Source organism: Hyalella azteca, unplaced genomic scaffold, assembly GCF_000764305.2.
Source record: "Hyalella azteca isolate HAZT.00-mixed unplaced genomic scaffold, Hazt_2.0.2 contig16463, whole genome shotgun sequence".
Classification (NCBI taxonomy): Eukaryota; Metazoa; Arthropoda; class Malacostraca; order Amphipoda; family Hyalellidae; genus Hyalella; species Hyalella azteca.
In genome coordinates, this window is record NW_025946286.1 from 185,520 (window position 1) to 199,836 (window position 14,317).

At 35.3% G+C, this 14,317-nt stretch overlaps 1 protein-coding gene across 1 annotated transcript; it reads left to right on the forward strand.

The window, feature by feature from the left end:
• The first annotated feature begins 6,675 nt into the window (after positions 1-6,675).
• Positions 6,676-14,004, forward strand: LOC108667246 (PCI domain-containing protein 2). Its single transcript, XM_018154248.2, has 8 exons — positions 6,676-6,958; positions 7,136-7,177; positions 8,763-8,884; positions 10,068-10,334; positions 10,831-11,048; positions 12,722-12,822; positions 13,239-13,438; positions 13,749-14,004. Exons 1-8 carry the CDS (start codon positions 6,908-6,910, stop codon positions 13,954-13,956), a joined length of 1,209 nt encoding a protein of 402 aa, XP_018009737.1. The 5' UTR covers positions 6,676-6,907; the 3' UTR covers positions 13,957-14,004.
• Positions 14,005-14,317: the final 313 nt, after the last annotated feature.

A 14,317-nucleotide genomic window follows, 5' to 3' on the forward strand; every position in this document is an offset into this window, starting at 1 on the left:
TATGGACATTTCTAACATTTAGGCGACATTATGCGAGATATGAACTTGAGTAACATTGTAGAGCAGCTTACCGAGTCTTTTAGCAACATGGTAGAGCAGCTTACCGAGTCTTTTATCAACATGGTAGAGCGGCTTACCGAGTCTTTTATCAACATGGTAGAGCAGTTCACCGAGTTATTTTATCAACATGGTTGGGCAGCTTACCGAGTTTTGTCGGTTACCCAGTAGAGCAGCCTACCAAGTTTTGTAAGTGGCCTGGTAGTGCAGCTTACCGAGCTTGGTAAGCGACTTGGTAGAGCAGCTAACTAGTTTTGCAACAGAAGCGGTAGTGCGGGTTAGGAAATTTTAGATAAGATATGGCAGTGCAAGTACACCGGTCGTAAAACTGACGCGGTAGTTCGTTCGTGTTAAGTAGTTTCGAAAAAAGAAGAAGGTATTAGAATTTTATGATGACGTTTATCAATTTAATATATGAACTTCATTTAATTTACGCAATTGAAACTTCGATTGAAATAAAATTTGTCTAAAATCGTGTGTTATCACAACATAGACGCGTGCATACTTGGGCCATAGGCTAAATATTTCCAATGCATACATAAATGTTGACCCAGCAGTTTAGGAAATTATTTAGTATTTCTGCAAACTTTCACACTGGAAGCGGAAATGCCAAGCGTGACACGGCAGATGGTCCCGCTTCGCACCACACACCCCAACCGACATTCGCGACTTCCCGGCACTCAATGACGCTCCTGAGAACAGACGCGCCTCTTATATACTCGACACCTTTGTCGGCATCAGTCGTTAAACCTGTGACAAAACATTGCCGTAATCAATTGATACGGAGGGATCATGACAAAAACGCCGCAACAATGTCAAATGATTGATCACAATACTGTGACACCCAATGACAAATCTTGATCACAATGATGTGGCAGCCGATGAAAGTTGACCGTAATTAATGCTGCGGCAGCCATAGATAAATCCTGATCACAATGCTGTCAATGATGAATCCTGTTTACAACGCCGTAATGATTAATGATAAATCCTAATCACAATACCGTTACCGTCATCCATGAATACTAACCACAAGAGATTAAAAGTTAAAAATGAATTCTGATGCGAAAGCTCAAGCGTGTAGTTAAAATTGTTATGAATTTTCCGTGTAATTTGATAATATCCTCACTTGCAGTCGCTTGGCGATCGTTAATGTATGGTTCTGGAGCAGGAGTCACTTGTTGACTGACAGCCGCAGTCTGTACAGTATACAATCTACCGTCACTGGAGTCGCTGCTCAGTAGACACACTGCTTTTAACTCGCCGCTCGTTACTAAAAACCTTATAATTCTGGGCAAAATAATTGCCATCTGTAGGGTTTGAGTGCCACATAATAACTATGAAACTTTTTTAATCGCGTTAGAAAGTGGTGGCTCGTTTTCTAACAAAGATATCGTTAATTTCTTTTGAAGGCCGGCGATATAGAAGCAGTGGCGAGGTTAGTGGCATTGACGGTAGAATATTGTGCTTAAATTCTATCAATGAAATATACCGCTTCGCTTGGAAGCCAGCGACGATAGAAACGTAGTCATGGTCAATTGCCGATAGTGTAAAAAACTGTAGGCTATTTTAGATATAATCATTATAGGTTACTGTAGAAATACTCACTGTAGGTGATTATTGAGATACTCGTCGAAATTCTTCATTAAGAAACCCGTTAATTGAGTTTACCCTTTCCTTAATTGTGAGATAGCGAATGCTGCGTCTTTAAAGGCCTCATGAAATTATTAGGCATAACGCAAATTTTGTTGGCAGAAGGTTCACGTATTCCGCAACGCGAATAATGTTGACAGTTAAGCACGTGCAGCAGCACAATAGGTACGCGTAGTTAAGCACGCACAGCAGCACAATAGGTACGCGTAGTTAAGCACGCACAGCAGCACAATAGGTACGCGTAGTTAAGCACGCGCATCAGCACAATAAGTGCACGTAGTTAAGCACGTGCAGCAGCACAATAAGTGCGCGTAGTTAAGCACGTGCAGCAGCACAATAAGTGCGCGTAGTTAAGCACGTGCAGCAGCACAATAAGCGCGCGTAGTTAAGCACGTGAAGTGGGCCGCGAGAGCCCCGGTTCCCGACGCAATATGAAGCACATTTACATGGCGCCTTGCGGTTGTGCGCTCTTGAATTTGATGACGAGTAATCAAGGGTGGAAAACGCCATAGAGAAAGTTCTTGTGTGTCGCATATGTTTTACTTCACTGGGTCTGCAAGTCATTGTACTTCCTTAGCATTCGAATGGATGAATCGCATGCAAAATTAATTAACTTCACCAACATCATTTGTTGCATGTTGCATACACTTACTTTCTACGAGACACTAGAGCGAGCTTGGCCGGTTGTTGAATTTTTTTTAAGCTCCTTTACATGCAATAAATTTATTTAAAACCTAATGCACCTGAAGGCCTTTTATCCAAAAAATTAGGAATATTTTGCGAAAAAAACTTCAACGCTTACTGGAAAATTCAAGTAAACTTTTGGATACAGAGGAACAAATAATTCAGCGATGGTTGGACTAATGTAACAAATTTTTGAATGTGGGTTACTTTCTTTTCTTAATTTTACTCCTGAGCATCTGTCACAAAGGCTCTTGATGAACCCGGATGTCTTGGGGGTTTCGACGCATTGTATTCCATGCAGAATTGCGACGACACGTTTCCCTGAACGCTTTGACTGTAACACATATACATTATATGACCTAACACACTATGATCTTGAGGGATATGAAATAACTTGTTCAATGTTCATGTGATATAAAATATCAACCCTTATACTATAAATACAGATTAATTTTCTCTCACTGCTAAAGGAGAACCGAGAAAGTGAACTTTGAAGTATCAGTAAATTTATTTAGGATTCCTGGAGAAAAACAGTAAGGGGTCCACGTATATTTTCCGATTCAAGTATTGCAAGTATGTCCGATTCAAGTATTGAAATAACAATAATTCTTATTTTAAATTTTAAATCAATTCATACATCATGGCGAGAATAAATAATTGAATGTGACATGAAGTTCGTTTGCGCCTCAATCTCTAAGGTCTTATAGCCGGCAACGGTTTTTTTCTGCCATCATCAGACCATCGCCCAGCAAGCCTACAAAAGAAAGAGATACATTCACACACATACACCCTGTAAACCCACCCACAACACACACCGACTGTTGCATGAGAGACACGACTATTTTTTAATCCATTGCTATCAAACGAAGCATTTAAAGACTCAAGCGAGTTCATTGAGTTCTTTGCCTGTGTTGTCCAGCCTTACGTGTTACAGAATTCAGAAGATTTTAGCTCAGCCAAGACAATGCAGTGAAAAAGAAGATCTCACGAATGAGAGATACATTTGAAGTCCTGCTCTCTCCGAACCAAATTATTCAGTGTTTACGTTGTCTTGATGAATTTTAATCATATTGAATATTTTACGTTATAGAGAAAAAAGTCATGGCTCCTAAAGATATTTTGTCGAAGTTGCCCTCTCTTTAGTTAATGGTTAAATTCAAGAGGAGGTTATTAAAAAGCGTAAATGCTCACAGAAATAAGTAAAAAGTTTGGAGCAGGCTTCAGCATTTCAAGAAAACCTTTGCTTGATCATCTCTTCCAACTGACATGACTTCGTGAATACGATTTCGATGTTTCAAAAGAATAATCTTGTTTTAAATCGGGTAAAAATATTCAGTCGACCTCAAGTATTAAGATGTAGACAATAGGCTCCTGTTGTTTATATATTGTGTATCTGAATAATAATAATATGATTGAAAATATTGCATTAATATGTGCTCTGAATGAACTGACATTCATTCATCATATTTGTGTGTAATTTCTGACCTGCGCGTGCTGATGTAATATGCGCGAAAGAAAAACAACAAAATATTAGTTGAATTACTGAATTATATAATGATCTAACCTTTCAACAGAAAATATTTATATCTGTTTCTTTAGTAAACTTCAGAACAATTTTTTCATGTAGGATTTGTTTTGTTATTTATTTGTTTCACATCCCTCAGTCCAACACAACACGCCGCGCACATGTTCCGCGTGCCAGCTGTACAACAAACCACGTTACTTCCATCACTATAAATTGACTGTGGAAAGAGCACGTCGCCATGATAGTGCACCTTGTGTTGCTCGTCCATCAAGCCCCCGACATAATTTGTAGGAGTGCAAACTGGACCAATGGAGCGTGACTGATAAGCGTGGGAGCGTCTTAAGTATGTCACTGCATCGGCCGGCGACTAGTAGAGTGGTTCTAAGCACTTACTTCAAACACGCTGTGCTTTGAAATTTTTTTCAGGTGTTGCTATCGTATCTCTTGACTGGTTAGTTAAGATTAAATGTTTGATGATACATTTGTAAACAATCAAAATTTAGACTCGAATTCTGAAAAATTGTGTGACATGTTGAATATGCGTATAAATAATGGCTGGTTAGATTACATGCCGAAAAACTTATATCAAATTATATCAAGAAATAATTCTCCTTTCAGAGTTAAAACCAGCCCGTGAAATGTTAGCACATCGTATGGAAGTAAAATTCAGTTATATATTATATATTTATATTTCCTACTTGTTCTTGCACTCTTATAAACCCATTGAATCAGTAATAATTACATGATCTGTTAGTTTAAGTTGCTTGGTTTGATTGCATTAAAAAATTCGCCCATTAGATGGAAATTTGTTTAATTAACAATTTTACAATCAAAGACCCAATTTGATAGTTCTAAGCAATAATAATAATTGCATAAATCCTTTATTATATGTGGGATTAAAATTACTATCCAAAATTATAAATATCTGCTAGCATCCGATTTTATTTTGATCAAAGAAGATTTTCGTAAAATGCGGTCTATTTTACAACACTTCTTTTTAACGTCAATTCTTCTTGTTTGTTTATTTGTTTGTTTGTTTATAATATAATAATAATAATAATAATAATAATAATAATAATAATAATGATAATAATAATAATAATAATACTAATAAGAATAATAATAATAATAATAATAATATTAATAATAATAATAATAGCGGTTTCAGCCTTTATTTGGCCGTAGGCCTGTCGCCGATTCTTAACATTGCAGGACATTCACAGCTTGATGTGGTCTCGAACACACAACTCACTGCTCCAATTCTGCTGTGCTTTAACCGCCCGGCCTCCTCGCCGATTCTGACCATAAAAACCTGCGATCGAACCTGCGCCTCTCTGGTACCTCCTGGTACCCTCTGCTCCAATCTTGGTACTCTGAACTTTAACCACTGGGCCACCCTGTCTGCTGCAAATCTTATAATCGATATTTAACAGACTTCGACCTGCTCAATCGATCTGAAACACTTGCGTAAAGTCGGAGACAATGAATGGAATCAATTGACACAATAAGTAATTTTGAAAATTTAAATTTTCTTCATATATTAAAAAAAAGTTAAAATTAAATTTTCTCAATATCTGAAAATAAAATTAGAAATTCATTGTTGATGTGTAGCATCGGAGACACATTAATCTTTAGAAGTGTTGTCTTTAAAAAGTAATTTTTAGACGCATATTATGAAATATTTATTTTGTAGGTTATATGGCAAAAATGTCGCATCTGGATCAAATTTATAATCCATGGTGCAAGTAAATTAGTGTACTATCAATTATAATAGAAATTACTATCATCATTATAATTCACGCAGTAAAAACAGAAGTTTTGTGACTTTAATAAAATAATTTTTTTCGTCATTTTGCTTGGGCAATTAAATTAAACTTGTTAGGTTTCTGATAATAAAAATATGAAGCCAAGGCGGTATGAAAGCAAGCGAAGGGAATAATCTTGATCACGATGTCTAATTTGTGTTGTAAACTCTGATTTTATGTTCTCGATTACTTGTAGGCTATATCCCGGATCTACTCCCTCTTCTAGGCAGTGATTGCACAAAAGTAGACTGCATTTAAGAAAAATCCAACCGACATTAGAGAAAAAAAATAAATTTAAGCCTATCTCCTATTAATGGGAATAGAAAGTGGAAGAAATTTTAGCCCATCTTGATACTATTGGAAGTAGTACTAAAATTCATTGTATTACATTACATTTTGATTCATTACAGGTGGCTCAGTGGTTAAAAGTTCAGAGTACCAGTATTGGCGCAGAGAGGCGCGGGTTCGATCCCAGCTCTGTGCGCCAGTTTCTGGTCAGAATCGGCGAGGCGAGCGGTCAAGCACAGCAGAATTTGGAGCAGAGAGTTGTATGTTCGCGACCGCAACAAGCTGTGAATGTTAAGAATCGGCGACAGGCATATCTACGGCCCAATCAACGCTGAAACCGCGTATTTATTATTATTACATCCAAATGAAGGTGAGCATCCTTATTAAAAATAAACCGGAGAAATGCAAGGAGTGTTGACAGGTTGAAAACAAAGAGAAAATCAATTCCATAAAAACTAATATTGAATAAAGAATTTTAATAATTCAAGCGTATAAAATTATTCTAATTCTTCTTATGCACAAACTATAATTTTATTTATTTTTACATCGACTATCCTTTATTTTAGAGTGAGGTAAGAAGTCTAAATGAATCTCACAGCAATTTTCAATTTTAAACCTGACCGGCGGACCGGTATATAAGCTAAACGAATATGTGGCACCTGGAATTTAGCTGATATAATGGCTTGACTCATTAAAATTCTTTCCAGGGTCACCACGCCCCAAATAAAAATCCCAAATAAATAACTTTTTTCCGGTGTTCCGGATTTCTTAGGTTTGTTTCAAAACGGCGTATGTTGTTACTTGTTAGTTGCGCTCAACGGCCCAAGGAACCTGAGAATAACGTTGTGGACTTGTAGTTATTTGAATCTAACATAAAATAAAAAACGCTGTTGTCGTAATGAATAAAAATATTTCTTCAAACATCAATCTCAATGACTATTTGAATCAGGTATGTACTTGAATTTTCTAAATGTTAGCTACGTAAATTACATTTTTTTCTGTGCGGCTTTGCAATTTGCAGTAGCTACCGTAGTCTGTACTCTCTTATCTCTGCTCTGTTATCGAATTGAAATATCAGGTTTCTTTGAACTTAATTTTTAATTTTTCCTATTTATTCCACTTCCAGGTCAATGATGCTCATTATAATCAAGATGGAGAGGCAGTTGCTGTGAGTACTATTTAAGTATGCTAATTTATCAATAAGTTATTGGCTAAATTTTTTGTTTTTGCTCTATTTGCAGTACTTATACATTAATTAAAATATATTAGTTTTGATTTCATATTTTTTCATGATGATTTTAAATTAAAGTATATTAGTATAGGCTATACAGTATTTCCTCATCTGGCTCATCAATATGTAGGCTATCAGTGTCTAGTATGGAATATATCTACTTGGCGAGCCGCGACTGAATTTTTCGAGCCGTGGTTTTATGGATTTGCCAGCCGTGATTCCATTTCTACGAGCCGTGATTCTATTTCACCGAGCTGTGAATTCCATATCTCGGCCATGAAAAGCCATTTACGAGGTGCGAATGCAAATTTATTTACAAAGTTTATGCAAGTGTTACCCCAAATCTCTAATTTTACCCTTAAACAGTCAAACGGCAATAATAAAATTTGTCTCTACTGTAAGTTCAGCACGTGTTAATATACAGTCTGACCGCTTTGACATGACCGCAACTATGCGCGATCTTCAACAAACGTTTTGTTTATTTGTTTACATTACGATGTTTATGTTTTTTCTGCAAGATATTTTTGGCGGAAACGGTAAAGCAATGCGGATTGCGGAAGTTGAAAATTTTATGAAATGACATGTTTGCGAAGTGCAAACCGCGATTTTTTAATCAAACAAAAATTTATGACATTCAAGCCGCGAGATTTCATACCTACTGAAATTATATGATATTAGAGCCGCGAGATTTCATACCTACTGAAATTATATGATATTAGAGCCGCGATATTTCAGACAAAAATAGGACTTTTCCAGACTAGATCAGTGTCAGGACAGTCAGGAATTCAGGGTGGTGTCAAAAAATTCTATTATCTGAATGGAAACTAGAAATCTTTTGGTACATAATTTAGTAGTGTCATCCAAGCATGGACTTTCCTCTAGACAAACTATGTGCTATTATTAATAAAAGTGCATGATGATTGAGCCACAAGATTTCTAAGTTATCAAAATTAGGTATGTCACTGGTTCTGGTGGCTGGTGCTGTGCTGAAAGATTTTAGTGTTCAGTAAATAGCTAATAGCCTAATTCCCAATATTTTGTATATGCCAGTGTTTATTGGTTGGTTTTCAAATTGCAGACTTGCAAATAATTATTATTAGGAAATAATTGAATATATTATTGTCTTTTAATTAGTATACTTCTGGAAAGTGTGCTAGCTAGAAGTAATTCTATTACTTTTAGTTAAATATGATCAACTATTTCTCATAATGAACAGTTTCTAATAGTGATAGTGACAAACCAAAGATTTTTTAGAATTAGTTCATTTTTAATTTCCTCATCTACTCAAGATTTTAACCAATTTCTTATGTATGATAATGCTGGTATCCATGATATTTACTGGTCTATTTATAGGACTCAAAATCTAACTTGAGGAAGAGCCCAAAAAGTCTGCTATGACACTATGCTGAAAAACATTTACTTCTGACAAAATTTTTATGTGAAACAAGACCATTTTGATCTTATTTTGCTTGTTTACAATAAATAATAAGTCATTTTTTTAATGTATGTATTTTCTCACCAGGCACTCCTGTCATTCAGACAGCCTCATGTTATGTCTCACCGTCTCAATGCTGAAAAGCCTGAGCGTGCTGTAGCCAACATCATTTATCCTCCTATGGATGAAGTTGTTCTTGCTCATCTCAAGTAAGTTTATTTGGAAAGAATTTAGTTTCCAGTATGATATTTGATTGTGATTTGCCATAGCAGGCATAGCCAGACCTGTTATTTGCAACTCATAACTATTCATTCCAATCATTTCTCTGCTGGAAAATCTATAAGTGTCTTTCTTTTTGTCCAAAACTACAGTTATTATGTAATTACAAAGAATTGAAACTTCTATGTGGATAATTGGAATGAAATTGAAAGTAATCCTAGTTTGATTTATTTAAGTAGATGTATATATACTGTCAAACAGAGTAATAAGGGACGGGCAGGGTAAATCAGGACAGTCGTCCCTCATTTTGTAGAAGTGTTGTAGCAGCAAAAGTAATAGAAATATTGCGAGACTAAAAATAGGGGCCTAAAGTTAAACATTTTTACTATCTATGTAGCACAAAGCAAGTTAAGAAATCATACATATACTACCTCTGAAAAAAGTGTGTGTAAAAAGTGAGATTTTGGTAAAGTACTTCTGCTAAGGTCTGTAGCAATAAAAATATTCACCGTATTAAAAAATGTTACTTACATAAAAGTTGCACACAGGTGTTGGCTTGGAAACATGAGTGAAGGCATTTGCGTATCTCATTCCAAAAAAAATTGTGACATGCTTCAAACATATTAAAATTGAGTTTTACTTCAAATGTCCTGGATTACCCCGTTACCAGGGGTAATTAAGGACGCTTCTATTTTGCATTTGGCTCCTTTCAAATAACATATGGAATTTCTTTGGAGATGCCTTATGATAGCCATGCAAAGGCCTTTTTATCAAAATGAGCCCAAACTTGTTTATGAAATGTTTCATGGGAAGAAGTTATTAATGAAAAATTCTCAAAATCATCCCTTATTACCCCATTCGACAGTATTTCTGCATACTGCATCTGTTACTGTTTCTTTAGTTACCTTCCTCTTGAGTTCAATATTTTGAAATAGAATAATGCATTGTTTAGGCATTCATTCATTTTTAACTTTGATAGTATATGAATCAGAATTGACTTTAGAAACAAAATAGAAATTTATAACTTTGGTGGGTCCACTCTCTGAACAGGGAATTAAGCTGTTAGTTTTACTTGATAACTAAATTGTTACTTTGTCATGTGGTTTTGAAAATGATATTTGCATCATACATTGTTTAATGTAAACCTATTCTGTTGTTTTTTTTTTTGTGCAGAGTAATCCTATGGTATCGTTGTGGCAAGGTGCTGGAGATGTGGCAGGCTCAATGTGCCATGGTAACGGCAGTAGCTCGCTTCATGACAGAAAGTAAAGAAGAGAACTGGATGTTGCCTCTGATGAACACTGCTTGTCTAGAGCTGCGCCTCCAGAGTATATCGGCTGATGCTCAGAGCGCCCGAACTGGTGCCACCAAAGCTGGAGAGCTTCTGGAGAAAACTGCTGACTGTCTGATGGCTTGTTTCAGAGTTTGTGCTGCAGACACGTGGGTTATACAATTTTCAATGTGTTAACACAACTGGCGTCTATACTTCAAAACAATCCTAGCCCTTGATTCACTAGTACCTACCTATAATTTCATGAAATACCACTTGTGTGTTGTGTTGCTTTGAATAGGGATGAACTAAAAATCTAGGCTTCACAGATTTCTTCTTTCAAATCCGTCGTGAAAGACGAAATCATGCTATCATATCATGACTGTGACAGTAGGGCTTAAAGCTTTTACAAAGTTGTTCTGTTTGTAGAAATTCTGCTATAAATGAGTGACAGGTCTGAGATGCTCCAGTATAAATTTCCCTTTTTTTTTAATTTGCAAGTATTATTTATTCAGAGCAATCATTTCTACGACAAAAAACAGAAGTTGTGAAATTCTACTGACCATCCAAAATCATTTCAAATGTTTGAATTTATTCATATTTACATCACAAAACCTAAAATTGTTTGTTAGTTAAGTCACTATGAAAAATTTATAATTTTTTCAGGCGCGCAAGTGAAAATGACACCAAGCGCTGGGGTTTGCTGTACTTGGTGAATCAGTTCTTCAAAATATATTTTAAAATCAACAAACTTAACCTCTGCAAGCCCATGATCAGAGCCATCGAATCCCTTGCATTCAAAGACCAATACCCACTCTCCCAGCTCATTACCTACAAGTACTACACGGGCAGAAAGGCTATGTTTGATTCTGACTTCAAAGCAGGTGCGTAAAAATCTTACACCTGCAAATTTGCCTCACCTTAACCTTCAATGATTTGTTAGCTTCAAATTTCAGCTGTACAATTTCTTCTGTCATCTCTGAGAAAAAAATATGCGTTTAAAAATTACTTTTTAAAGACAACACTTCTGAACAATCCAGTGTCTTGGATGTTACACATGTACAATGAATTTCTAATTCAACACGTTGACTACATAATGGTACATATGCGTACCACGAAATGTATTTCTCCAGGACGAAGTGGTGCATAATTCAGGTTGCCTAAAATCAGCCAAATCCAAGAACAAAAATGGCCAAAAAAGGCCGATAACCCAATATATACCGGTACTAGTTTATTTGCAGGTTCCGCTATAAAAGTTCCAATTATTTTCTTTTTCCAGTACGTACTTAAAATTTAATTAGGAAGTACCCCTATCATAAATTTTAGCCGGCCAACGCAATCGAAAAAAGTAAATCACGGAATTTGTCCGTAAAAAATGACCGTCTGGCAACCCTGCTTAAAAAAAGCACAAAAAATGAAATAATAGTACTAGATGAAGCAATCGTGGTCAACGTGTTAATTTTGAAATATTGAAGAAAAAAAATTATTTTTCAAAATTTTTTTAAGATATCAAAATTTTGTAAATTTTCAAAATTATTTATTCTGTCAATTGATTCATGCATTGTCTCTGACTTTATGCAATTGTGCAAAATTTCAGATCAATTGGACAGGTCAAATTGTGTCATATAAGGATGATAAGGTTTGTAGCAGACAAAATTATTTTTTAATTTTTTGTAATAATGAAAAAAAATGTTTTAATTTATAAAATTATTTATTTTGTCAATTGATTCATGCGTTGTCTCCAATTTTACGCAAGTGTGCCAAATTTCAGTTCGATTGGACAGGTAGAATGTGTGTTAAATATCAATTATAAGATTTGTAGCAGACAGACAGACAAAAAATATGCGTTTAAAAATTACTTTTTAAAGACAACACTTCTTAAGAATACAGTGCCTCCTATGTTACACATCTACAATGAATTTCTAATTTTATTTCCATGTATTAATAAAAATTAATTTTTAATTTTTTTAATATTAATATATGAAAAAATAAAATAAAAATTTAAAATTATTTATTCTGTCAATTGATTCATGCCTTGTCTTCAACTTTGCACAAGGGTGCAAAATTTCAGATTGATTGGACAGGTAGAAGTGTGTTGAATATCGATTATACGATTTGTGGAAGAAAAAATTATTTTTTGAATTTTTCTAATTACAAAAAAAATTTAATTTCAAAATTATATATTCTGTTGATTGATTCATGCATTGTCTTCAACTTTATGCAAGTGTGCCAAATTTTAGATCAATTGGACAGGTAGAAGTGTGTTAAATGTATCAATTATAAGATTTGTAGCAGACAGACAGACAAACAAACAAGAAGTGAAAAAGAGAAATGTTGTAATGATGTTTGCCAGCATGGCGTACCATGAAAAATTATGCTATTTGACATCAGCTAAACTGCTAAAGGATAAATTTTACAAGATTACGGAATAAGTATTTTCAACTATTCTAATTTTTCCATTAGTGTGTGTTTTGTAGGTATAAAAGTGGAGACAGAGATGTATTTCAGGAAATAGAATCTTGATATTTGTTCTGAATTTATAGAATTTATTTTACAGCTAACGAAGCTCTGAGCTTCGCCTTCCAGCGCTGCCCTCGCAGAAGCCACAAGAACAAACGCCGTATTCTCATCTACCTGCTGCCCGTTAAGATGCTTATTGTGAGTTTATTATGTATATATTCATGTTTCACTGAGATGGTTATTATAAACAAATTGAGATACTAGCTTCTTGCAGCCGTTTATTTAATCGTTACTGCGCACTCTGCATGTGATAGAATTAATCAAGTACAGCATAATTGAATAATTATTGAATAATTGAATATATTTAATTCAAATGTACTGCTTGCCGTGCATTCGCTGACATAACAAAGGGTTATGTCAGTGAATCCTAATCCTAACTCCGAATTCTATGTTGTAAAAATAAAAGTTAGTAGCTATTTTATTTCGGTCGTGCTGTTAAAATTTGTATTCTATTTTTCAGCCAAGCATTCGTCATCGTGAGTATATGTTGAAAGAGCAACGAGTCTATAGCGTTTTAATCTAATTGATTTTACTGTCCTTTTTTTCTGCAACAGGGCTACATCCCTAAGAAGTCTTTGTTGTTGAAGTACAACCTGAAGGAGTTCATGGATGTAGTGATGGCCGTCAAAACGGGCGATATCAGGCTACTCAACGATGCATTCGTACAATATGAGCGCTTCTTCATCGGCGCCGGCATCTATCTCATCTTGGAGAAGCTGAAGTCTGTAGCCTACAGAAATCTCTTCAAGAAAGTGTACGTGTCAAGATGATTGAACGGTTGTTGAAAATATTATGTTATACTCATAGTCCACTTGAGTGCATACGTACCGGCTCTGTAAACTCTTTATAATTAATGTCATTTTAGTTACACTTTAGCTCAGCTCTCTTCCGTGTAAAACATTCGCAATTTGTTTAAACTTGAATAACGAAGTCTAACTTTGTAAGCATTTTTATTGCTTTTTAAATGTATTTTAACCATATTAATCTCTGTAGTAGTATATCTGAACCATTCGTTGCTTAGTTTACTGTAAATAAAAGTTTTCGTGTCACATTTCTTTTTGCAGATTCTTGATCAAACAGTCACACCAGCTCGACATCGCCGTATTTACGCAGGCTTTGAAGTGGCTCCGGATGGAAGACATTGACGTTGATGAAACCGAATGTCTCTTGGCCAATATGATCTATGAGGGAAAAATCAAAGGTTACATTTCGCACGTTCACAAAAAACTCGTAGTGAGCAAGAAGGACGCCTTCCCTCCAATTGCAGCATAATTAATTTAATTCCTAATTTTAGCTTCGTAAGTAGAGTGATTCAGTACGGAATGCGTTTTCTTTACTTCTATGAAAACACTCGAATGCCTTCATTAATTACCCCCCTCCTTCAAAACAATGACGGCGGCAGTGGTCTAAACTCCACTGAAAGACAAGAAGAACATGACATTGTCCGGTGTCGCTGCTCTTGCGTATTAATAATTTAACTTGCAGTACCAGATATTCGATAAAAAATTAACGATCTTCATGATTTCTTTCTTTACCAAAATCCTAATTAGTAGAAGTATTTTTCAATTGTTAGAGGTGCTCGTGGTTTTAAAAGCGTTAATGTCAACTATTTTAAGATATCTGAACCATGACT